The sequence below is a fragment of the Globicephala melas genome, chromosome 10 (genome assembly GCF_963455315.2).
Source record: "Globicephala melas chromosome 10, mGloMel1.2, whole genome shotgun sequence".
In the NCBI taxonomy this organism is placed as follows: Eukaryota; Metazoa; Chordata; class Mammalia; order Artiodactyla; family Delphinidae; genus Globicephala; species Globicephala melas.
In genome coordinates this window covers 90,300,415-90,324,859 of record NC_083323.1, presented here as the reverse complement: position 1 = coordinate 90,324,859, position 24,445 = coordinate 90,300,415, and the positions used below count along the sequence as shown (strand labels likewise).

At 36.6% G+C, this 24,445-nt stretch overlaps 1 protein-coding gene across 8 annotated transcripts in view; it reads right to left on the bottom strand.

Annotated features, from left to right (window-relative positions):
* EPS8 (EGFR pathway substrate 8, signaling adaptor) overlaps nt 1-24,445 on the bottom strand; it is a 241,501-nt gene that overhangs the window by 64,818 nt on the left and 152,238 nt on the right. For 6 of the 8 annotated variants that reach the window (XM_060306092.2, XM_060306098.2, XM_060306094.2 and 3 more), the window contains exons 2-3: nt 5,067-5,140; nt 2,753-2,826 (exon numbers count right to left, since the gene is read on the bottom strand). In XM_060306092.2, the coding sequence (XP_060162075.1) occupies nt 2,753-2,826; nt 5,067-5,140 (148 nt within the window). The remainder of the gene's footprint in view (nt 1-2,752; nt 2,827-5,066; nt 5,141-24,445) is intronic. The other 2 variants (XM_060306099.1, XM_060306100.1) reach the window with 1 other exon arrangement.

Here is a 24,445-nt window from a genome sequence, read left to right as displayed (position 1 = left end):
ACGCAGATTGGGAGGCTAAACACTCCCAATGTTAACTAAATATAGTTAAAACTTCAAATAGAATTTGTTCATTGCAAAGGTTTGTTCGAAACCTGGACGTGTTTCTCCACTGTCATTCATGCATCTGACCATTCATTCCATAGGCGTTTATTGGGAGCCTGTCGGAGAGAAGGCATACTGTGTGTGTGTGTGTTTGTGGACAGCAAGCTGGGAGGGAGAGGTGAGTATTAGCTACAAGGAGGAATGAAACATTACCTGCAACTTCAAGGGACTTAAAACCCTCTGACTTGTAAGCCTAATACACTGCTGAGTGTTCTTTCGTCCGTACGAATGTCTCTTGCATTTGCCCCTTTCCATCCCTCTATTTATGTCCTCTGTTTTACCAATATGCTGTTCATTGGCTTCACACTACACAAGATTGACGGTTATATTTTCTTACCATCAAGATTTTTAAAGTTTTGTGACTTTGACAAATTACCTCACCTTAAAAAGGAGCCTCAGCTTGCTTTATAAGTAAAAGGGGAGAAATAAAAATTTACTGCTTAAAAGCTAAAGATTCAATCATTGGAGCTATGATTTTATGAAATTGCTCCCAACACAAAATAAACATTAACATTTGCAGGTGAGTACTACTTTTTATTCCTTATTCCTTTCTTAGCTTTCTGAAAATAGACTTTGGGATCTATGGTATTTGTGAGATGATTAATACTCTTTCTCCTTAACAAGAATCTTCAGGCTATTATTTAGATATCTGACTTACCTACATTATTTAGGTCTCTGATCCACCTACTTCCATCCATGCTCATCAAATCCATGCTCAACTGCTACCAGAGTGATCCAAGATGGATATGACCTATGATTCCCCCAGTTAAAACACTTCAGTGGCCATTCCTTGTAAACAATGTCCAAATGCCTTAGCGTGATTTTTCCCAATGTCGTCCGTGTTTATTTTTCCCATCTTATTTCCCGGTGCACCACCTTGAGCCCTCCAGTTAACACTTAACTGTTTGCAACTCATTGATGCATTATATTCATTCTACAGTTATTTACTGAGCATAAGTTATACATTAGCCACTGTGCTAAGCTTAGGGAATCCTGAAGTAACCAAGGCAAATGTGACCCACCTTCAGAGAGCTTATAGTCTAGTTTAAAAGGGTTCATACAGCTGTTTACAGCACCCTCCAGCCCCACAAATGCCCGGAGAATTTCAGAGCTGAATCTCTCTATGAAATCCCTCCTGCCTACCTGCCCTGCCCACATAGAAGAGCTGACCCTGCCCACATCCTCCAACTCATACACATTGCCATCCAAGCTTATCCAGCACTTTATTATAACAATACATGCACGAGTCTACCTCACCAAGACAGTGCACAAGCAATGACCATCTCCTATTCATCTTTGAAATGAATCAAAGGACATGGAAACAGACACTGTGAAGATCATGGCCAAGCACACAGAAACACGTAATAACCTTCTGTCTAGAAATGAAAGACTGAAGGAATTGATTATCTTTGCAAAAACCAAAAAAAGTTTTTCCCTTTTCAGTTTCTTCAAATCATTCTGTAGAGTGCAAGTCCCTTAGGGTCAAGGACCATATGTTACTGGCCCTGTGCTGGGCACATACTAATCACAAAATAAGTATTTGTTGAGTATATACTCTAGATATACAGTTCATAATGACTAGGCCATGGTAAGAATGTCACAATATCGTACTCAAGAGAACTGAAACCAACGCTAATCAGATTGACAAGGCCACAAGAAAATGTACCTGTGTACGGTATAAAATCCATTTTCTGATTGTATAATTTGAGTCCTCAAGTCTAGTCACTGGACATATAGGCAGAGAAAGAATCACAAAACCTTAGAATGAGTCATTCTTACCACAGCCAAGGTACTGTAGCTCTAGGTGACGTAAAAAGAAACGAATTTCAAATTTAGAAAATGCTATTGGTTCCTATAGTAGATAATAACAATAATAGCAAATATATACAGTGTTTTTTGCTTGCCAGGCACTGTTCAAAGCATTTTACATGTACTAACTCATTAAATTCTCCTGTCAACCCTACAAGATATCTCCACTATACACACAAGCAAAATGAGGGACAGACAGGTAAAGTAATTTGCTCAGCTGATAACTGGATTTGCACCCAGGACGTCTGGCTCCAGTGTCTTTGCTCTTAACCACAATACTAGTCTCATTCTTTATGGCTGCATAATAATAAAAGGCCATGCAGACCCTGTGAAAGCAAACGCCTTCCTAAACATATGTGGTATATTTCAGGAGTCCTTAACTTCTTTGTAGTATTGACTTCTATTTTATATTTGAAGTTTACAAAAAAACACCCAGTATTTATAAGTGAGACAATAGAGAGAGGACAATGGAAGTTAGAGAAGGAGCTGAAAGAAATTATATAAGGGCTGTTGGTCATACTGTAATACTACCTAAACAAACATATCATACATAATGAGATGGGAAAATCCACCTAAGGTACTGGTACCATGCAAAAAGACTCCTTAGAAAGTACTGAATACATTTCATCTGTAGTTCTAAATTGTATGACAGCCAGCAGAGATTAACGGCGTTGGTAGCTTCTGTAAAAATTATTTTTAAAATAATCCTTATCTATCAATCGCTACTTCATTCCCAATAATATAAACAAGGCATGGGTTCAAGCTACGGCTTTGAACAAGTCATTCATAAAAAGTAAGTAGTTAGAAATAGAATTATACCCCATTAAATACACAAACATACCATAGAGAGCCTTTGCACTTGTTCTTGAACTGTGTTCTCTGTCCATGGAAAAGGTGGGTGGTGATCCGTAGCCACTGCAAAAAAAAAAAAAAGGTCATCGTGCCGAGTTAAAGTCCAAAGTAAGCAATAAAATGTCAAAACTACAAATAAAAATTCCAGTGGACCACAATCACCATGTGTTTTTAAAGAGCATATAGAGTTTATACAACCGGCTCTGTAAAATAGAGCCAGATACTGATCCAGTCAAGAAATAGGCTATTGGATCCTGACCCACCGTGGATGGAGGCCGGTACAAATGGCAACCTCTCAGGCATCAAGTCAGAACCGCAGCCAAGGGGATTCAACAAGGTTGAAGCTGCCTTAGAAAAATTTAAGTCTGCCATACTGAATTGAGCTGCGAGCAGTGACCCAACCATAAAAAGTTCTCAGTCATTTAGACTGTAACGAAACAGGGACTACTTTCACAAATACTTAAAATGCAGTTAATGAAAATAACCCGGTATCATTAAATTTGACCAGCTTTACCTGGTACTTCTAGCTTACTGTTGCTGTTATGTGAAGTAAACATATTATTTGAATTTTTAAAATGTATTCAGTAAACATTTATTAAGCCCTAAAATCTAGAAGAATGAGGGGTAAGGCGGGGCGGGGGGAGGGTACTGTTAATAAAACAAGTAAAAAAAAAAGTTAAAAAAAGATAAATAAATAAATAAAAATAAAATAAAACAAGTAAAATGGTTACAACAGAATGTGACATCTGGGTTAAACTAATAGATATAACATCAAATAAGGACTAAATTTTTATAAGGATGCCCAAGAAGGCTTCACTGGCATTTAAGCAGAATCTAAAAGAATGGAAAGCAGCTCTAGAGGCAGGTGGAGAATTAAGTGAGGAAAAAGCATGTAGATCTGGCTCAAGAACTAGCATGACGCCCGAGGGGAAAAGCATCTAGTGGGATTGGAAGAGATGAATGACTCGAGAAGTAAGGAAGGCAAATAGAGGGCTTAAGGATTAAATTTCTATTCTCTAGATGGAGTAAATATCTTTATACTGGGAAGTAACATGATCCAAACAACTTTTTAAGAAAGATAATCCAGGAATTAATGGCAAGGTAACCAGATGGAAAGGTGCTGCAAAAATTCAGGTAGGAGATAAAGGCCACAAATAAAGTTAGAAAAGAAAGAATAGTATGGGATAGAATCAAGAGTTCCTTAATAGAAGAAATTATAATAAATTCATGATTAAATGGATATTTGTTATAAGAAAAAGAAAAAAATTGAGGGTGTGGCAAAACTTTCTGGCTTGAATAAATTGATGGACAAGATGAAGATAGTACTTGACATACTCCCCTGGTGTCTCTTACCGACCAACACCAAAGGGATTTGCAATCATCTTTGTAAAGAGGAAGGTGAAGCAATGTGAACAACCTGGTTCTGAAAAATGTGAATAACGTGGTTGTGAAAAATAGTGAACTCTATACCATGATGGCCAATATAAAATAACAACAATATTAACCACAATATATAAGGCAACGGCCACTTAAGTCAGGGCGGTGATTTCAAATTATATCTCAAGCCATAGGGACTTGTCTCTTTTTGTTTTACCCAATGGTAAATATCTTGAGAGACTGGACTAGATGACATTTAACTTTCCTCAAATGCAAATATTTTATGAATAACAAAAAAAGAATGCTCCAGGGGGCTTCCCTGGTGGCGCAGTGGCTGAGAATCTGCCTGCCAATGCAGGGGACACGGGTTCGAGCCCTGGTCTGGGAAGATCCCACACGCCGCGGAGCAACTGGGCCCGGTGAGCCACAATTACTGAGCCTGCGCGTCTGGAGTCTGTGCTCTGCAACAAGAGAGGCTGCGACAGTGAGAGGCCCACGCACCGCGATGAAGAGTGGCCCCCGCTCGAGGCAACTAGAGAAAGCCCTCGCACTGAAACGAAGACCCAACACAGCCATAAATAAATTAATTAATTAATTAAAAAAAAAAAGAATGCTCCAGAGAAAGTGAAAGCTATGAAGTAGAGTATGTATGCAACTATGGAAAGCAATAATACATAAAATACCAGAACCAAATGTCTTCTATTAGATCACTATCATTGGGGTTGATATTACTTAACCATCTTTTTCTTAAGAGACACAGTAAACTTTTAACAATAACGTATCTTAGTGTTAGAAAGAAATTATATATTGAGGAATGAACTACATAAAGAAATGAAAGAGATCTTTTCATTGAAAATACAAAACAATTAAAACCACCAAATCAAATTTAAAAAACCAAGAAATTAAATCTAAAATTTCCAACTTACTTCATTTGAGATGGATATATTCCAAAACCACTGGGATGATTAGAAATATGACCATTCATTATGACTTTAATGTTCTGAAAAAAGAAAGGTACATGGATTGAAGGCATTAAAAAGGTTGAGACATCTCAGTTTTAAAGTTTTTGTTTCAACAAAATATGTGTCACTTCCAGGATGATGCTAGAAATATAAAGATCTCCACCCTCAAAGAGCTCAGGCTCCAGAAGTACAGACGGACATATAAACAAAGATTAAATTGGCATTTAACATTAATATACTAAAATTGTAAGCAAATATAAAAAAGAAAAATTTTAAATATAATTCTGAACCCTCTAACTACAGAAACATAATTCTATATTCCCCTCAACCTCATCATTGGCAGTTTTATGAAATGTTACTTTGTTTAATGTTTCATTATGAAAGTAATATAAGCTCATAAAATTAAAAAACTTGAGAAATATGGAAAAGCACAAAATACAAAAAAGTACAGAGGGGAAAAATATCACCCAGAGCCCCATCATTTAAAGATAATCATCAGAGGTTCCTTAAAGAACTAAAAATAGAACTACCATATGACTCAGCAATCCCACTACTGGGCATATACCCTGAGAAAACCGTAATTCAAAAAGAGTCATGTACCACAATGTTCATTGCAGCTCTATTTACAATACCCAGGACATGGACGCAACCTAAGTGTCCATCGACAGATGAATGGATAAAGATGTGGCACATATATACAATGGAATATTACTCAGCCATAAAAAGAAACGAAATTGAGTTATTTGTAGTGAGGTGGATGGACCTAGAGTCTGTCATACAGAGTGAAGTAAGTCAGAAAGAGAAAGACAAATACCGTATGCTAACACATATATATGCAATCTAAAAAAAAAAAGGTCTGAAGAACCTAGGGGCAGGACAGGAATAAAGACGCAGACGTAGAGAATGGACTTGAGGACATGGGGAGGGGGAAGGGTAAGCTGGGTGAAGTGAGAGAGTGGCATGGACATATATACACTACCAAATGTAAAACAGATAGCTAGTGGGAAGCAGCCGCATAGCACAGGGAGATCAGCTCCAGTGCTTTGTGACCACCTAGAGGGGTGGGATAGGGAGGGTGGGAGGGAGACACAAGAGGGAGGGGATATGGGGATATATGTAAATGTATAGCTGATTTACTATGTTATAAAGCAGAAACTAAGACACCATTGTAAAGCAGTTATACTCCAATAAAGATGTTAAAATAAATAAATAAATAAAAATAACCATTTAACAGTCCTGTCAATTTCCTCCAGTCTTTTTTCCTGTATCTAGTTTTCCTTCCTTCCTTCCTTCCTTTCTTCCTTCCTTCATTCCTCCATCCCTCCCTCCCTTCCTTCCATTTTCTTATTTCCTTCTTTCAAAGTACATTTGACAACATCCTATATATACACTTGGATACACCTTTTTTTTCAAGACGGTATTCATTTACACAACTTTTACTTTTCACAAGAAAACAACTTTTTAAATTAACACCATAAATTTATCTTCAGAAACTATTTTTAATGTGTTTCACAAATTAAACAAATTTCCTTCAAACAAGATAAATGCAAATAAGTAAAACTTCCTTACTGCCAAATCCAACGGCCTTTTTTTTCTCCTCGACAGTACAGCTACACCTGAATTACTTCTATTCACCCCTGAACATGTGGCCCTTCCTGCTTTCTGTGGCACTGAACTATTTTGGATCTTGTCTTACTTTTCTGACTTCTGTATACATTACATTACTATGTCTTTTCAGTAACTGAGAGGTAGGTAGGACATAGCCCAGCTTTATTATAAGACAAAGGCAAAGAGTAGAAATATTAACAACTACTGTGTGAGTTAATTGTCAGGTACTGTGATGGATCCTGGCACTACCAAGGTGATCAAAAGAGACACAGTCCTAGCTTTGGGCCAATAGTCTAGTGGGAAAAACAACATTTAGTGAATAAATGTAAAATTTTAAATTGTTGTTACTATCACAAAGGGAAAATTCAGGGTCACTTGGGGGGTATATAATATGGGAACTTAATTCAGATTGGGAGGGCACAGAAAGCCTGCATAAAGAACATTCAAGACCTAGTAACTTCCAGTTAATTCTTTGTCATTCTTCACATTTCAATTCAATCACCGTGTCCTCAGGGAAGCATTTACTGACCTCTGTGAATAGATAAAAGCCCACCACTATCAGATACTCTCGGCACAATACACAATTTCTCAAAGTATTTACCACAGTTGTAATTTCTCATTTGTTTAAATTAATTCCTGATTCTTCACTAGACTTTAAGCTCCATAAGGGCAGAGCTGCTTTGATGACTGCTGTTTCTTAAGCAGTAAGAATAGTACAAAATATTTAATATTTGAATTAAATATTAATTCAAATAAAGAAAGAAGGAAGGAGAGTCCACGTCCTACTCTTCAGAGTTTATTGTATTCTTAAGGAGACAAAACCAATCCACATGAAACACACAGTAAATAAGTCCCAATGTATGTGGCTCTATTTTAAACCTACTAGAGGTTCTGAGGTAGGAAAAGCAAGGCAACTGCCATAATATTTTGAAGGGCTGGGACTTGACCTAGTTCTTAAAGAATGGATAGGATTTATAAAGGTCCTCAAAACACTCAAGTGTTTTTTTTTTAATTTATTAGTATTTTTAAATTTTATTTATTTTTGGCTGTGTTGGGTCTTCGTTGCTGCGTGCGGGTATTCTCTAGTTGTGGTGAGCGGGGGTTACTTTTCGTTGCAGCACGCGGGCTTCTCACTGCAGTGGCTTCTCTTGTTGCGGAGCACGGGCTCTAGGAGTGCGGACTTCAGTAGTTGTGGCATGCAGGCTTCAGTAGTTGTGGCACAGGCTTAGCGGCTCCATGGCATGTGGGATCTTCCCAGACCAGGGCTCGAACCCATGTCCCCTGCATCGGCAGGCAGATTCTTAACCACTGCGCCACCAGGGAAACCCAAAACACTCATTTAATTCAACCTTTCCTGAAGTCTTGTCCATATTTATTCACAGCTTAGAAGCAAATTTCCAAATTAAGGAACAAAGAAATATTGACCTCTAACCAAGTATTGCATCCATAAAAGTACATTACATTTATACTATATTATCATTTGTTTTTATTATTGTTGTTTATTTTCCTTCAATTTATACTTAGATCCAATCAGTGTACAGAGGTAAACCAATTCTCCGGAGAAAAATAAACCCCTGATTTGTAGTACTTCCTGATTTCCTTGGTATAAGTATTCCCCCCATGGCCCATTTCAAGCTAGCATTGGTTTAACAGCAGCTTACAAAATCCTAAATATTTCACAATTGGCTCTCATAAGTCTACAGAATCAAGAGAGAGCACATCACTGTTACGTCCTGGAATTTGGGCCAGGACAGAGGCCTGGGATAACATTATGGATCTAGAGCTAAAGGTTAGGACAGAGGCTTTCACAGACGCCTGCAACTTTAACACCATTTCTGGCACTAACTAGCCGAAAGGAAGTCAATTAAGCCTCTGTCTCAATTTTCTCATCAGTAAAATACAGATAATTCTTGGTCTTTCTAGCTCACAGGGCTAGTGAAAGATCAAATGAGATAGATGTACAAGTTTCTTCTAAAGTTAAAAAAAAAACAAAAGAAGTACTCTTTTAAAACAAGCTGGTTCATTCAGCACATAAATTAAACCCCCAGGGTTTGCAGTCGTTTTGATCTAGTTTGCATTTTAAACCCACAGCAGGTGGTTTTAGTGAAAAGAGATAGCCATAACCATCTCATCTTTTTCATGTTTAATTCTTCATGACAGTCAAATAAATTCGGGGTTTGTTTTGCTTTAAAATAATTATCTGTCAGAATAAGAGAATAGAATAAAAGGGAATAGAAAATGTTGATTTGCTAAACTGAATTTTAAATATAGAAACTTTACTCTTTGGCAACCATAGTGTCATTTGTCAGAGATGCTCAGGTAGCAACATAGAAGGTTTCAGATATTTAAACACAGCAACACAGGGCACACCTTGCAAAGGAAACAATTACAAATGTTTTCTCCCCTTTAGGCTTTTAAGAGACATATCCAATTTATACCTATATGGACTATATGTATATATAGTATAGAAGAACCATCAGTCTTACTGAGAAATTAGCTGCTTTTATTTTTATTAACTCTTAAAACAACTTAAAAACTGAGACAAAGTTTTTCTTTATTACGCTTTTTTTTTTTTTTTTTTTGCGGTACGCGGGCCTCTCACTGTTGTGGCCTCTCCCGTTGCGGAGCACAGGCTCTGGACGCGCAGGCTCAGCGGCCATGGCTCACGGGCCCAGCCGCTCCGCGGCATGTGGGATCCTCCCGAACCGGGGCACAGACCCGTGTCCCCTGCGTCGGCAGGCGGACTCTCAGCCACTGCGCCACCAGGGAAGCCCTCTTCATTACTTTTAAGGACTCACAAATTCAGTTAACTCTACTACATTAACTACTTAATTCTAAAAAAGTGTACACTAAAATCTTCATAATAGCTTCCAACAAATCTGAAATAAGAATATCAGTTTCCTTATGAAAATATTTCTTGTAAGTCATAGTTACTATAATTTTCTCCTTATTTTCTCCAGCAAATAAAGTGGTAAATTTAAGATCTCAGTTCAACATACCCAAAATGTTGAACACTGAAATTTTCAAAGGAAAATAAATAGAATGTATGAAAATCATGGTAAGCAGAAACAAATGAGGCTATATTAAGGCTAAACCAGCAAGTTAAAATTGTACTGGAAAGTTTAAGATCCCAAATATAAATAAATAAACAACAATTTATATTTCCATTTCTTTTCTTCACTCTTGCTTGCGTATGGTATCAATTTTCAAATTGATGAATGAGTTTGTAGTCATCACGCAGTGTTAGAATCCCGTCTACCCAATCTAGCTACCACACAATGACTTGTGCTCTCAGAAAAATGTCACAGACACCTTTCTGTTTATTTAAGTTTTTGTTAGTCTGTTTGAGTGTACCTATCTTGAAGTATCTGTATTTCAATTTCAGTTTAAGTCACATCTCTGGGTCTAAGTTATAACCAAGATAGGGGTGAGGAGATTGATTACCATCATTATTTAGGGTTTTAACTCAAAGACCGTTGAAATGTAATTTCTACCAATACTTCGTGACATGGTCTACTAGTGATTGCGCTTAATTTACTAAAAGACAAAAAAATGTGCTTTAAACCTGCTAAATCATCACATATTCTGTCTCCTTCTGTGTCTTCTAGGAGTAACTTTTCAATACATCTTACCAGTACTGTTGTCTGTAGAGATGTCACCCTCTCTATTTCTCTGTGTCATTTGGTCTAATATTTAGTAATAAAGAATTTGTGTGTGTGAATAAATTTAGGAAACTAATAACAGTAAACTGTTATGATAACCGTAATAATAATGATGATGACAATAGTAGCTAACACTTGTGAAGGTGTCACAATAATTTCTAGGCCATATGGAAGCACAATATTTTCTCAAGGCCAATATCGATGTAGAAAGAGTAATTCTGTGCCTTAAAGGCACAATACCTTGTAATCACTTAAAATAATTAACTTGACTCCTCTTTTTTTATAATTCTGAGAAAAATGTTTCACTGTTTACAGGTAAGATCATAATTTGGGGGAAAATATATGTTCAATTCAGAATGTTGTTGGTTTAACAATTAGCTGAAGAAAAATATTTGTTCCTAAAATTTAATAAGCAGAAGAAGAACTACAATCCTGCAATCTGTGGAACAAAAACCACATTCACGGAAAGATAGACAAGATGAAAAGGCAGAGGGCTATGTACCAGATGAAGAAAAAACATAAAACCCCGGAAAAACAACTAAATGAAGTGGAGATAGGCAACCTTCCAGAAAAGGAATTCAGAATAATGATAGTGAAGATAATCCAGGACTTCAGAAAAAGAATGGAGGCAAAGATCGAGAAGATGCAGGAAATGTTTAACATAGACCTAGAAGAATTAAAGAACAAACAAACAGAGATGAACAATACAATAACTAAAATGAAAACTACACTAGAAGGAATCAATATCAGAATAACTGAGGCAGAAGAACGGAAAAGTGACCTGGAAGACAGAATGGTGGAATTCACTGCTGTGGAACAAAATAAACAAAAAAGAATGAAAAGAAATGAAGACAGCCTAAGAGACCTCTGGAACAACATTAAACACAACAACATTCACATTATAGGGGTCCCAGAAGGAGAAGAGAGAGAAAGGACCAGAGAAAATATTTGAAGAGATTATAGTCGAAAACTTCCCTAACATGGGAAAGGAAATAGCCACCCAAGTCCAGGAAGCGCAGAGAGTCCTATACAGGATAAACCCAGGGAGCAACACGCCGAGACACATAGTAAGCAAATTGGCAAAAATTAAAGACAAAGAAAAATTATTGAAAGCAGCAAGGGAAAAATGACAAATAACATACAAGGGAACTCCCATAAGGTTAGCAGCTGATTTCTCAGCAGAAACTCTACAAGGCAGTGGCATGATATACTTAAAGTGATGAAAGGGAAGAACCTACAACCAAGATTACTCTACCCAGCAAGGATCTCATTCAGATACGATGGAGAAATCAAAAGCTTTACACACAAGCAAAAGCTAAGAGAATTCAGCACCACCAAATCAGCTCTACAACAAACGCTAAAGGAACTTCTCTAAGTGGGAAACACAAGAGAAGAAAAGGACCTACAAAAACAAAAACAAAATAATTAAGAAAATGGTCATAGGAACATACATATTGATAATTACCTTAAACGTGACAGGATTAAATGCTCCAACCAAAAGACACAGGCTTGCTGAATGGACACAAAAACAACACCCATATATATGCTGTCTACAAGAGACCCACTTCAGACCTAGGGACACATACACACTGAAAGTGAGGGGATGGAAAATGATATTCCATGCAAATGGAAATCAAAAGAAAGCTGGAGTAGTAATACTCATATCAAATAAAAGAGACTTTAAAATAAAGAATGTTACAAGAGACAAGGAAGGACACTACATAATGATCACGGGATCAATCCAAGAAGAAGATATAACAATTATAAATATATATGCACCCAACATAGGAGCACTTCAATACATAAGGCAACTGCTAACAGCTATAAAAGAGGAAATCGACAATAACACAATAATAGTGGGAGACTTTATCACCTCACTTACACTAATGGACAAATCATCCAAAATGAAAATAAATAAGGAAACACAAGCTTTAAATGACACAATAGACCAGATAGATTTAATTGATATTCATAGGACATTCCATCCCCAAACAGCAGATTACACTTTCTTCTCAAGTGCGCACGGAACATTCTCCAGGATAGATCACGTCTTGGGTCACAAATCAAGCCTCAGTAAATTTAAGATAACTGAAATCATATCAAGCATCTTTTCTGACCACAACACTATGAGATTAGAAATGAATTACAGGGAAAAAAAACGTAAAAAACACAAACACATGGAGACTAAACAATACGTTACTAAACAACCAAGAGATCACTGAAGAAATCAAAAAATACCTAGAGACAAATGACAATGAAAACACGATGATCCAAAACCTATGCGATGCAGCAAAAGCAGTTCTAAGATGGAAGTTTATAGCTATACAAGCCTACCACAAGAAACAAGAAAAATCTCAAAAAAACAATCTAACCTTACACCTAAAGGAATTAGAGAAAGAAGAACAAACAAAACCCAAAGCTAGCAGATGGAAAGAAGTCATAAAGATCAGAGCAGAAATAAATGAAATAGAAAGAAAGAAAACTATAGCAAAGATGAATAAAACTAAAAGCTGGTTCTTTGAGAAGAAGAAACAAAATTGATAAACCATTAGCCAGACTCATCAAGAAAGAGAGAGGAATCAAATCAATAAAATTAGAAATGAAAAAGAAGTTACAACAGACACCACAGAAATACAAAGCATCCTAAGAGACCACTACAAGCAACTCTATGCCAATAAAATGGACAACCTGGAAGAAATGGACAAATTCTTAGAAAGGTATAAACTTCCAAGACTGAACAAGGAAGAAATAGAAAATATGAACAGACCAATCACAAGTAATGAAATTGAAACTGTGATTAAAAATTTTCCAACAAACAAAAGTTCAGGACCAGATGGCTGCACAGGTGAATTCTAACAAACATTTAGAGAAGAGCTAACACCCATCCTTCTCAAACTCTTCCAAAAAATTGCAGAGAAAGGAACACTCCCAAACTCATTCTGTGAGGCCACCATCACCCTGATACCAAAACCAGACAAAGATACTACAAAAAAAGAAAATTACAGACCAATATCACTGATGAATATAGATGCAAAAATCCTCAACAAAATGCTAGCAAACAGAATCCAACAACACATTAAAAGTATCATACATCATGATCATGTGGGATTTATCCCAGGGATGCAAGGATTCTTCAATATATGCAAATCAATCAATGTGATACACCATATTAACAAATTGAAGAATAAAAACTATATGATCATATCAATAGATGCAGGAAAAGCTTTTGATAAAATTCAACACCCATTTATGATGAAAACTCTACAGAAAGTGGGCATAGGGGGAACCTACCTCAACATAATAAAGGCCATATACGACAAACCCACAGCAAACATCATTCTCAATGGTGAAAAACTGAAAGCATTTCCTCTAAGATCAGGAACAAGACAAGGATGTCCACTCTCACCACTATTATTCAACATAGTTTTGGAAGTCCTAGCCACGGCAATCAGAGAAGAAAAAGAAATAAAAGGAATACAAATTGGAAAAAAAGAAGTAAAGCTGTCACTGTTTGCAGATGACATGATACTATACATAGAGAATCCTAAAAATGCCACCAGAAAACTACTCAAGCTAATCAGTGAATTTGGTAAAGTTGCAGGATACAAAATTAATGCACAGAAATCTCTTGCATTCCTATACACTAATGATGAAAAAACTGAAAGAGAAACTAAGGAAACACTCCCATTTACCATTGCAAGAAAAAGAATAAAATACCTAGGAATAAACCTACCTAGGGAGACAAAAGACCTGTATGCAGAACACTGTTAGACACTGGTGAAAGAAATTAAAGATGACACCAACAGATGGAGAGATATACCATGTTCTTGGATTGGAAGAATCAATACTGTGAAAATGACTATACTACCCAAAACAATCTACAGATTCAATGCAATCCCTGTCAAATTACCAGTGGCATTTTTTACGGAACTAGAACAAAAAAATCTTAAAATTTTTATGGAGACACAAAAGACCCTGAATAGCCAAAGCAATCTTGAGGGAAAAAAAACGGAGTGGGAGGAATCAGACTCCCTGACTTCAGACTACACTACAAAGCTACAGTACTGAAGACAATATGGTACTGGCACAAAAACAGAAACATAGATCAATGGAACAAGATAGAAAGCCCAGAGATAACCCCAGGCACCTATGGTCAACTAATCTATGACAAAGGAGGCAAGGATATACAATGGAGAAAAGACAGTCTCTTCAATAAGAGGTGCTGGGAAAACTGGACAGCTACATGTAAAAGAATGAAATTAGAACACTCCCTAACACCATACACAAAAATAAACTCAAAATGGATTTGAGACCTAAATGTTAGACCAGACACTATAAAACTCTTAGAGGAAAGCATAGGAAGAACACTCTTTGACATAAATCACAGCAAGATCTTTTTTGATCCACCTCCTAGAGTAATGGAAAAATAAACAAATGGGACCTAATGAAACTTCAAAGCTTTTGCATAGCAAAGGAAACCACAGGGCTTCCCTGGTGGCGCAGTGGTTGAGAGTCCGCCTGCCGATGCAGGGGACACGGGTTCGTGCCCCGGTCTGGGAAGATCCCACATGCCGCGGAGCGGCTGGGTCCGTGAGCCATGGCCGCTGAGCCTGCGCGTCCGGAGCCTGTGCTCCGCAACGGGAGAGGCCACAACAGTGAGAGGCCCGCGTGCCGCAAAAAAAAAAAAAAAAAAAAAAAAGGAAACCATAAACAAGATGAAAAGACAACCCTTAGAATGGGAGAAAATATTTGCAAATGAATCAGCGGACAAAGGATTAATCTCCAAATTATATAAACAGCTGATGCAGCTCAATATTAAAAAAAAAACCCAACCCAATCCAAAAATGGGCAGAAGACCTAAATAGACACTTCTCCAAAGAAGACATACAGATGGCCAAGAAGCACATGAAAAGCTGCTCAACATCACTAATTATTAGAGAAATGCAAATCAAAACTACAATGAGGTATCACTCCACACCAGTTAGAATGGGCATCATCAGAAAATCTACAAACAACAAATTCTGGAGATGGTGTGGAGAAAAGGGAAACCTCTTGCACTGTTGGTGGGAATGTAAATTGATGCAGCCACTATGGAGAACAGTATGAAGGTTCCTTAAAAAACTAAAAATAGAATTACCATATGATCCAGAAATTCCACTACTGGGCATATACCCAGAGAAAACCATAATTCAAAAAGACACATGCACCCCAATGTTCATTGCAGCACTATTTACAACAGCCAGGTCATGGAAGCAAGCTAAATGCCCATCGACAGACGAATGGATAAAGCAGTTGTGGTACATATATACAATGGAATATTACTCAGCCATGAAAAGGAATGAAACTGGGTTATTTTTTGAGACATGGATGGATCTAGAGACTGTCATACAGAGTGAAGTAAGTCAGAAAGATAAAAACAAATATCGTATGTTAACGCATGGATGTGGAACCTAGAAAAATGGTACAGATGAACCGGTTCGCAGGGCAGAAGTTGAGACACATGTGTAGAGAACAAACATATGGACACCAAGGGGGGGAAAGCCGCGGGGGGGGGGGTGGGGATGGTGGTGTGATTAACTGGGCGATTGGAATTGACATGTATACACTGATGTGTATAAAATTGATGACTAATATGAACGTGCTGTATAAAAAAATAAAATAAAATTCAAAAATTTAAAAAAAAACAATACTAAACGTTCTTTGGGTTATTTGCATGGAAAGATGTTAATATAAATGTTTCAGACATTACGTGAAATTCCTAAAAATCTTATATGTTCTGGTATAATGTTATAAGTCATAATTCTAGTTATTATTTTAAAATATATATCTCAGAAATAACTAAATTTCCTTCTCAATTGCATTATCATGAACTTTCATCAAATCTTTAACTGTGGTCATTTTTAAGTCTTTTGTCATTTACAGACAGTTCTGGGTGTACTCCGATGCTTTTGCAAAAATGTTCCTATAAAAGGTTTCATCTTCAAGAAATTCATGGAAGAGACTGAAAAGTACAGGTCTCTGGTAACTGACTATACTGCTGAACTGAATGAATAAGCATTTTCAGAACTCTAATGGAAAACTGATGAATTCATAAAAGTGCTAACGAAAGATCAAGATGAAAAAAAATTAATTACATGGGACTGAGTGAACTGATGAGGATGACTATAATTTTTGTGACTTTCTGTTTGAATAATAAAAAAATAAAAATTGAAGGTCTGCATGAAAAAAAATTTAATGAACAACTAAAAAGAAACACTTTAGCCATAATTATGTGTGTAATATTGTGATAGATTTGATAGGAAGGCCTAGTACAGAGAAGAATCATATATACCCTATTAGTACTATTTGAGTATTTCCCTCTAATTCTTGTTGCACTGATGACATCATCAGTGCATATACACTGCTTGGATATTAAACACAGGAAATGACTAATATCTCAGTTCAAAACATTGTTAAGGTCCTACTGTATAGCACAGAGAACTATACTCAATATTTGGAATAACCTATAAGGGAAACAATCTGAAAAAGATATGTATAACTGAATCACTTTACTGTACACCTGAAACTAACACAACACTGTAAATCAACTGTACTTCAATTAAAAAAAATTTTTTTTTTTAAATAAATTTATTTATTTATTTTTGGCTGTGTTAGGTCTGTCGCAGCCTCTCTTGTTGTGGAGCACAAGCTCCAGACGCGCAGGCTCAGTAGTTGTGGCTCACGGGCCTAGTTGCTCCGCGGCATGTGGGATCCTCCCAGACCAGGGCTCGAACCCGTGTCCCCTGCATTGGCAGGGAGACTCTCAGCCACTGTGCCACCAGGGAAGCCCCAATTTAAAAATTTTTAATAAAAATAAATAAATAAGGTCACATTCATAGGTACAGGGCAGTAGGATATGAACATATCTTTTGGAGGGACACAATTCAGTCTGCAATAATGACCCTGTCAGTTTTCTGAGGAGTGCTGCATTTTGATATTCTGCAGGATGTCTCTCCATCGGGGTTTGACTGATGTTTTTCTCATGATTAGAATGGGGTTACAGGTTTTGGAAAGGAAGACCACAGAGATACATGCCATTCTCATCACATCACACCAAGACTACACGCTGTTAGCATGACTCTACATCGTTTATGCTGACCTTGGTCCTTGACTGAAGCAGCATTTGTCAGGTTTCCCCACTATAAAGTGACTTTCCTCACCACCACTCTATAGGCCTGTTGGGAAGGAGGTCATTATATGCACCCCACACTTAAGGGGTGGAGAGTTCTGCTCCACCTCCTTGAGGAAGGAGTATCTGCACAAATTATTTGGAATTCTTCTACATGGGAGATTTGTATATTCACCACCATTTATTTATTTATTCTGTTTCTTTATATTGAAATGAAAAGATAGAGAAAGAAAAAAGAAGGGTTCAGATTCACCAAGTAAAAACTCTTGATGATTCATTGCCTGTAAAACTCCTGTTTCAGTTGGTTCAGACAAGATTTGAGTTAGCTTTAGTTCTGTGCTGGGCACAGAATACTGCTAAAAAAGAAAGAAAGGAAGGAAGGAAGAGAGGGAAAGAAAGGGAAGAAAAGAAAGGAAGGAAGGAAGGAAGAAAGAAAGAAAGAAAGAAAGAAAGGAAAGAAAAGAAAGAAAGAGAGGGAGAAAGAAAAGAGAGAAAGAAAGCAAGTGAAATCAGGGCATGAGAGAGATCCCAGCCCTTAACAAAAACCCTAGCTACCACCACCAAAAGATGATCAGAACTTTAAAAGGTAAACATTATCTAAGAAGTTCAAATCTTTCCAGAAGCAAAAATTGTTAGACATAGATTCTCAAGAAGAGGTAGGAGAATATTCACTGTGGACATTTTCTCTCAGGGTAAAAATAAAACTATAACTTTTTCTGTCAATTCATTTCTCAATTGAGCAGAATTCAGAGAAGAACATTTTGGAAAAATAAGTCGAGAAGACCATCTCAGTAATTTTTACCCCACCCCCAGTAAGTTTCTTTCAAATCTCTACTTTTTGCAAATCAATCTTGAGGGTTAGTATTCACTGATATTCTATGAAGCTTGGTGGACGGTTTCCAAAATTAACCTTTGTGCCATTGACTAATGCAAAACAAAAGCCACTGAGGAATTAGGATCTCATACGACATATTTTTATTGCTAAACTTCCTTCTTCCCTAGTAGTGCCATATGCTACATTAGTACAGGTCAATATACCTTACAAAGGCAAACAAAGCATTATCTGGGCCTGACGCAACCCAGCTGGGTGGAGAGATAGAAAAATATGTTCTAAAATTATCTTTAATGAAATCGAAACTCCTGAATTCAAATTTCATTATGATGTAATTAAATGGCCCCTAAAAATAGTAAATCAAAAACCTTACAGGTACAGTGAGAAGCGTTCTAACCCACGGATAAGATATAACATTTTAATATTTAACTACCCTGTTGCCACACGATTACCTTCCTCGGTATTACCTAGAGCAACGGATGTTAAACAATAAACTAAACGCGGCAGGTGATTCACTCTGAATTTTCAGTACAGCTCCTTAAGAGGACCAATGGTTTACAAACTGTACAACATAATTTTAGAAATGGTCACAACCCACAAAGTGGGAACTGTCTCCTTTAAGCAACTGTTATGCTGAAAGCATCCCACTTTTCCAAAACATAAATACATCTCCCTAAGGTTATTAGAAATAAAAATGTTTAATTGTTAAACGATACAGGACTTTTTTTTTAAGAAATGCAATTCTGTACAAATGAAGGTTAAATCAAGCTTTCTGATGCATTATAATGTACATGTTTACATCACTCCCAAACTGCTTCTCAGATATTTTATAAAAAGATGCTACTTGTCATCTCAACTTCATCTCTCCCTGCCTGCCATATCACTCAAACATTGATTATTTTGATAAGAAGTCATAGAGGTCCCATATCTTATCAAAGCCTATTCATTATTTCAATTTGTTTGATCTGTTTTAGCAAGATATGGTTTCACAGATCCAAACACCAGCATAATGGTTACACAGGGACAGGTATTTTGCTCTAATAGAATACCTTGTGTACTGCTTTAGGTATCAGAGTGTACCAAGTTCGATATACATAACTTTATAAGCCCATGGAAAGTTCATGACTAGGCAGATAAGGTAAAATTCTCAGATCGTTCTTAACTGCTTCTTATTCCTATTATTCAATACAGCTCAATATTTTGTTGACAAATATAAAAATGCACTCCTTTCAAAATACTGTTTTTCATTTATCTTCAGAAATAGAGGCAGTCCTAATACGCTGTTAGAAAGCGATGCAACCAAGAATAGTCCAAAAACAAAGCCAATTCCAGTAATCATCTACATTTGGCTGAATATGAAAAGAACTGATTGCCAGTAGATACTTTTACTAAAAAAACAAATCCCTGGCACCCCAACCAACTCACAGCAGACCTGTGACTAACAAAGACTTCCTTGAAAACTTGCCCATCTTACAAGGAAATTTTAGGGAAAAGAAAGAAAGAAAAGGTGTATTTAGGAAATGAGCATATTACAGACAATGTAAGGACAGCACTGTATAAAGTTCAGGAGAAGCTAGAGTCAGGGTGGGTCTCCAGAACAAAATCTCCCTCAAAGGACTGAATCAAAGAAGGCAAGATAAAGACCTTTAGAAATGTATGTTTATAGTACAATGTGGCAAGCAGACAGGCAGAAGGCAAGGTGGGCACCTCCTGCTGGGAAGGGGCGGGCATTCAGTTCCTAAAAGCCTTCCTTCAGGTTTTGATGCATGAGCCAGGTAAGCCAGAAGAGAAAAGGGAAGAGTGAAGACAAGAAACAGCTTCATGCAGTTAGGAAACCACCAGCAATTCAGTTACTTAGAATAACTTAAGAAGTAGGAAGTAATGAGGAAGAAGCTGGAGATAGAGTGAGAATGCACATCACAGAAGGCAACGTTACATTTATATCAAATTTGGTTAGACCAAAGTTTAGTGCATTGTGTCTGCGCAATTGCCATTCACAGTAGGCTAGGGTTAAATTTCCTTTTTTTGTACAACCTTTTCTCTTTATTAGAGTTAATAATTATTTTACCTTCGACCCTCTCCTATGTACTTTTATTAATTTCATCCCTTTACTCTCCACCAGAAGTGTCTCCTTTGAGTACATGTAAACACCATCTATTCCATCATTTTTATCTTTCTGCGGGCATCTCTCTCTGATCTCTATATAATCCTGTCACAGTCGGAGTCGATGACTCTCTAAGCCTCTTGCACATCTTTTGTCGTGGTACCCAAATTCAACATCTTGTTCATTACCTTCATCTTTTTCCTATCTTAGATCCTTGTTTCCTGGATCCCGACTCTCTCTTTCCTATTTTTACTTTCTTATCTTGGAAAAGCACATACTTCTGGAGCTTCCTGACAAAGAGTATGATGAGAAAAATAATTTCTGAAGCTTTATATAACTGAAGACATGTTTATAGTACTTTCGTAGATGATCAATAGTTTGTCTTGGTTTCAAATTCCATAATGGAAATTATTTTTGTAATCTTGAAGGCATTGTTCTTGTCTTCAGTGTTTTTCCCGAAATGTCAGGTGCCATTCTGTTTCTCAGTATTTTGTAAGGGACTATTTTATTGTCTTCCTGCAATTCTGGAGTTTGGGGATCGTCAATTTTCTCCCCTGATGTTTTGATATTTCATGACTACATCAGTGTAGGAGTTTTTAAAAAATTCAATATTTTAGAAACTCAATAGGCTTTTTCAAATTTGAAAATTATTGTCCTTAAATTCTAGGAAATTTTCTTGACTTATTTCTTTGATAGTTTATTTACAACATTTTTTTTTTAATTTTCTATTTTCTAAAAAAGTTATTCAGAATAGGACCTCTTGGACTGAGTGTCTAATTTTCTTGTCTCTTCTCTTTTGTTTTCCATTTCCTGCTATTTTTGTTCTACTTTTTGAGTGGCTTCCTCAACTTTATCTTCAAAATACTTTTTAATTTTTCCATGTCCTCTATCAATTTTCAATTATTTCCAGAAGTACATTTTTATGCCCTAAATGTTTCTTTTCTCATAGCACCTGTTCTTATTTCCTAACTGCAATGTATTCTTGGATGTTTCTGAGAATAATGATTGTATTTAAAAATGTTTTTCTCAAGTCATCATCTCTATTTCTGGCAATTTCCTTGTTTTCTCCAGGTTTGTTTTGGTCTCTGGATTTCTTCAAATGTCTGGTGATCATTGGTCGCTCCTCACCTTGAAGGTAGAGCACTAAATAGCTGACTGGAAAGTCTGTGTCAATGGGTGGGTCTTCTCAACAAGTGAGCTTCACTACAGAGCAATCTGGTTGGGCTGTTCCATTGGGAGACCTCCCCAACCATCAGTACCTACAGGTCTTCTGAACAGATAGATCAGATTCTTCAAAGAAGCATCTTCCAATTTCATCCCTGGAGAATACATATCTGACTGCCAAAATTTGGGGAGGAGTAGAAGTACCCTGAGGGTGTCTCACTGCTTAGTAAGTTTTTCCCTTAATCCTCCCACCTCCGTATGTGCCTTGGTATCTCCCACTTGAGTTCTCTACTTCACATTCTCCACGGAATAATCCTGCTGGAGAGTGGGGAGGCATCTGGGATCTAAGCTCTATTTAAACACACTCATCCTCCTGTTTCAGCCTCACCCTCATTGTTGAGTCTTACTGAGGCTCTGAAGTGAACCTCAGTGTCTCTCCCTAGCAGCGTGGGTTTCAGCTTCTCAGGATGTATAGGTTAGTTACAATCATCCCTGGACTTTCCAGAGTCCCTTGGTCTCACTGACTTTCTGCATTTTTCAAATCCCTTCATTGTCATTTATTTAGTTATTTATTTTTTTGGAGAGAGTGGAATATATGTATGTGCTTAATCTGCTTCTTTCTCTAACGTATTTTCATTGTCTAAACATTGACAAATATCTGTTAATGAAAAACTCAGGAGAAAAATTCAAAGTCACCTGTAATATGAACTTGAGAGGTTAAGGTGGCTGAGAAATATGAGTACAAGTTTATACTAAAAATAAAAGTACCATAACAGCCAGAGTGAAAGCACAAAAAATGAAGGAGATTTACTCTACATAACGTCAGGTGATATTTTGGTAGTGTACGTTTAACCACCTGCTATTTTTATAAAAACAAACGCTACTTTCAAATTCCAGGAAAGGAACAACATTATAATACGTAAAAGTGGGCAATATCTCTAGCTAACTCAGGCATTACAGTTAATGAAAAATTCTTTAAATGTTTTTCCAGAAATTATATCATAGTTTTAAATGCACAACAGAGTTAGGTTCCTAAATGAAACCTGAAATTCATCCTTAGGTAAATAACCACTAATTTATTCGTTTTAATTAAATGGATTTTCAAATATATTTTTCCAAAGAGAAGCCCTTTTTAATAAATATATCTGGGAAACAAATTGTTTGTGAGCTACCCCAAAATAAAAGTCAGAGATATCTGTGCATTAGTTTTAAAATTCAAGTTGCCTATAAAAGTAGTATGAAGCTTTCTTTTCTTGAGAGGTTAGATATTTACATAGTCATAAAAATTAAAGGAAGAAAAAAATTAAGTCCGATGGGAAAATTTTTTAAATCAAGGCTATGAAATGTCACATTTAAAAGATAATAAGTATAAGCTTTGACTGTGGATAGTACTACCTTTGAAAATGTCTGCCAAATTATAACAATGTGCGTTTTCAAAATTAGCAGTAAAGTTCTTTATAATCAACCCGGAAATTATCCATGAACTGGGGTCAATTTAGACATATTTCAGTTCACTATTGTAAAAAAAAATAATAATAATGCTTATTCATTAAGGATTTTAATGTGTCGGCCACTGTACCAATCACTATTTGTACATTATCTTACGTAATTCTTACCACCTTATGAGGTTAGAAGAGCTTATTATCCCCATTTTAATGGGGAATCTGTGACTTACAAAAGTTACAAGCAAAGCTAACTTGGTCATGATACCTACGTAGCATGTCTAAGATTTGATCACTAGTCATGCTTTTAACCACTGTTGTATACTTTCCTTTAACTAATGATAAATCCAGTATTTTGAAGTTGGCTGGGGGTATGTCAACACTGATGAATTAAAAATCAGAATGACCTCTGTAAATGCATCAAACAAGATTCAGCCAGTGTTAATTGGCACGAGCCAACAGCAGTACTCATTCATTCATTCATTCACTTGTTCACAAGGATTTACTATGTAACCATTCCATAGTTATCAGTGCTCTGGATAAGCCCCGTCAAATAAAACTTCCAGCTTTGCTGAAAAAGTACAGTATCATCACTGTTCAATACAGTAGCTGAGCACAAGTGCTGAACACCTGAAGTGTGGATAGTGCCACCGAGGAACTGAAATTTGCATTCTTCTAGATTTAAATTAATTTAAATGCAAATAGCTACATATAGCCAATGGCAACCATATTAGACAGGATAGCTCTAGACCCTGGGTGCACAATTAACGAAATATACATGGTTCCTATCTTCACGCTGCTAACAATCTAGTGGGGGAGCCAGCATGAAATAAGTAAAATAATAAATATAATATTACAACATTTGTCAATTGCTTAGAAGAAAAAGAATAGAAAAGATAGTATTTATGAGGATATAAAGTCAGACTGAGTCAAACCTATCTATGAACTTCTGAAAAGTATGGGACTGAGAGATTCATTCTGAAATGTTATTTCAGGATTTCCTCACTTAAAACCTAGGATAATTAGTGAAACTTTGAAACAAAGAATTTATGTCGTTTTTTGAAAGTGCTTTCAGTGTTTCAAGACTGATGCACAGAAACAGTGCCCTGTTGGCAAATCTATGCAAAAATCATCCTGAACAAGAATGTTGTTTTCAATCCTATTCGATAACAACCTGAATTTAAACGAAATAAAATAAAAGAGAATAGGGAAGAAGAATCACAAAAACTAAAGCAGTAAAATCTATAAAATGCTAACTGAAGGTACTTCAAGTTTAAGAGCCTGGGAAATGAGAGAGAGAGAAACAAATGAACTACTATTCCCACTTGGGCAGAAATGGGATTTGTTTATAGCAACACGTCCA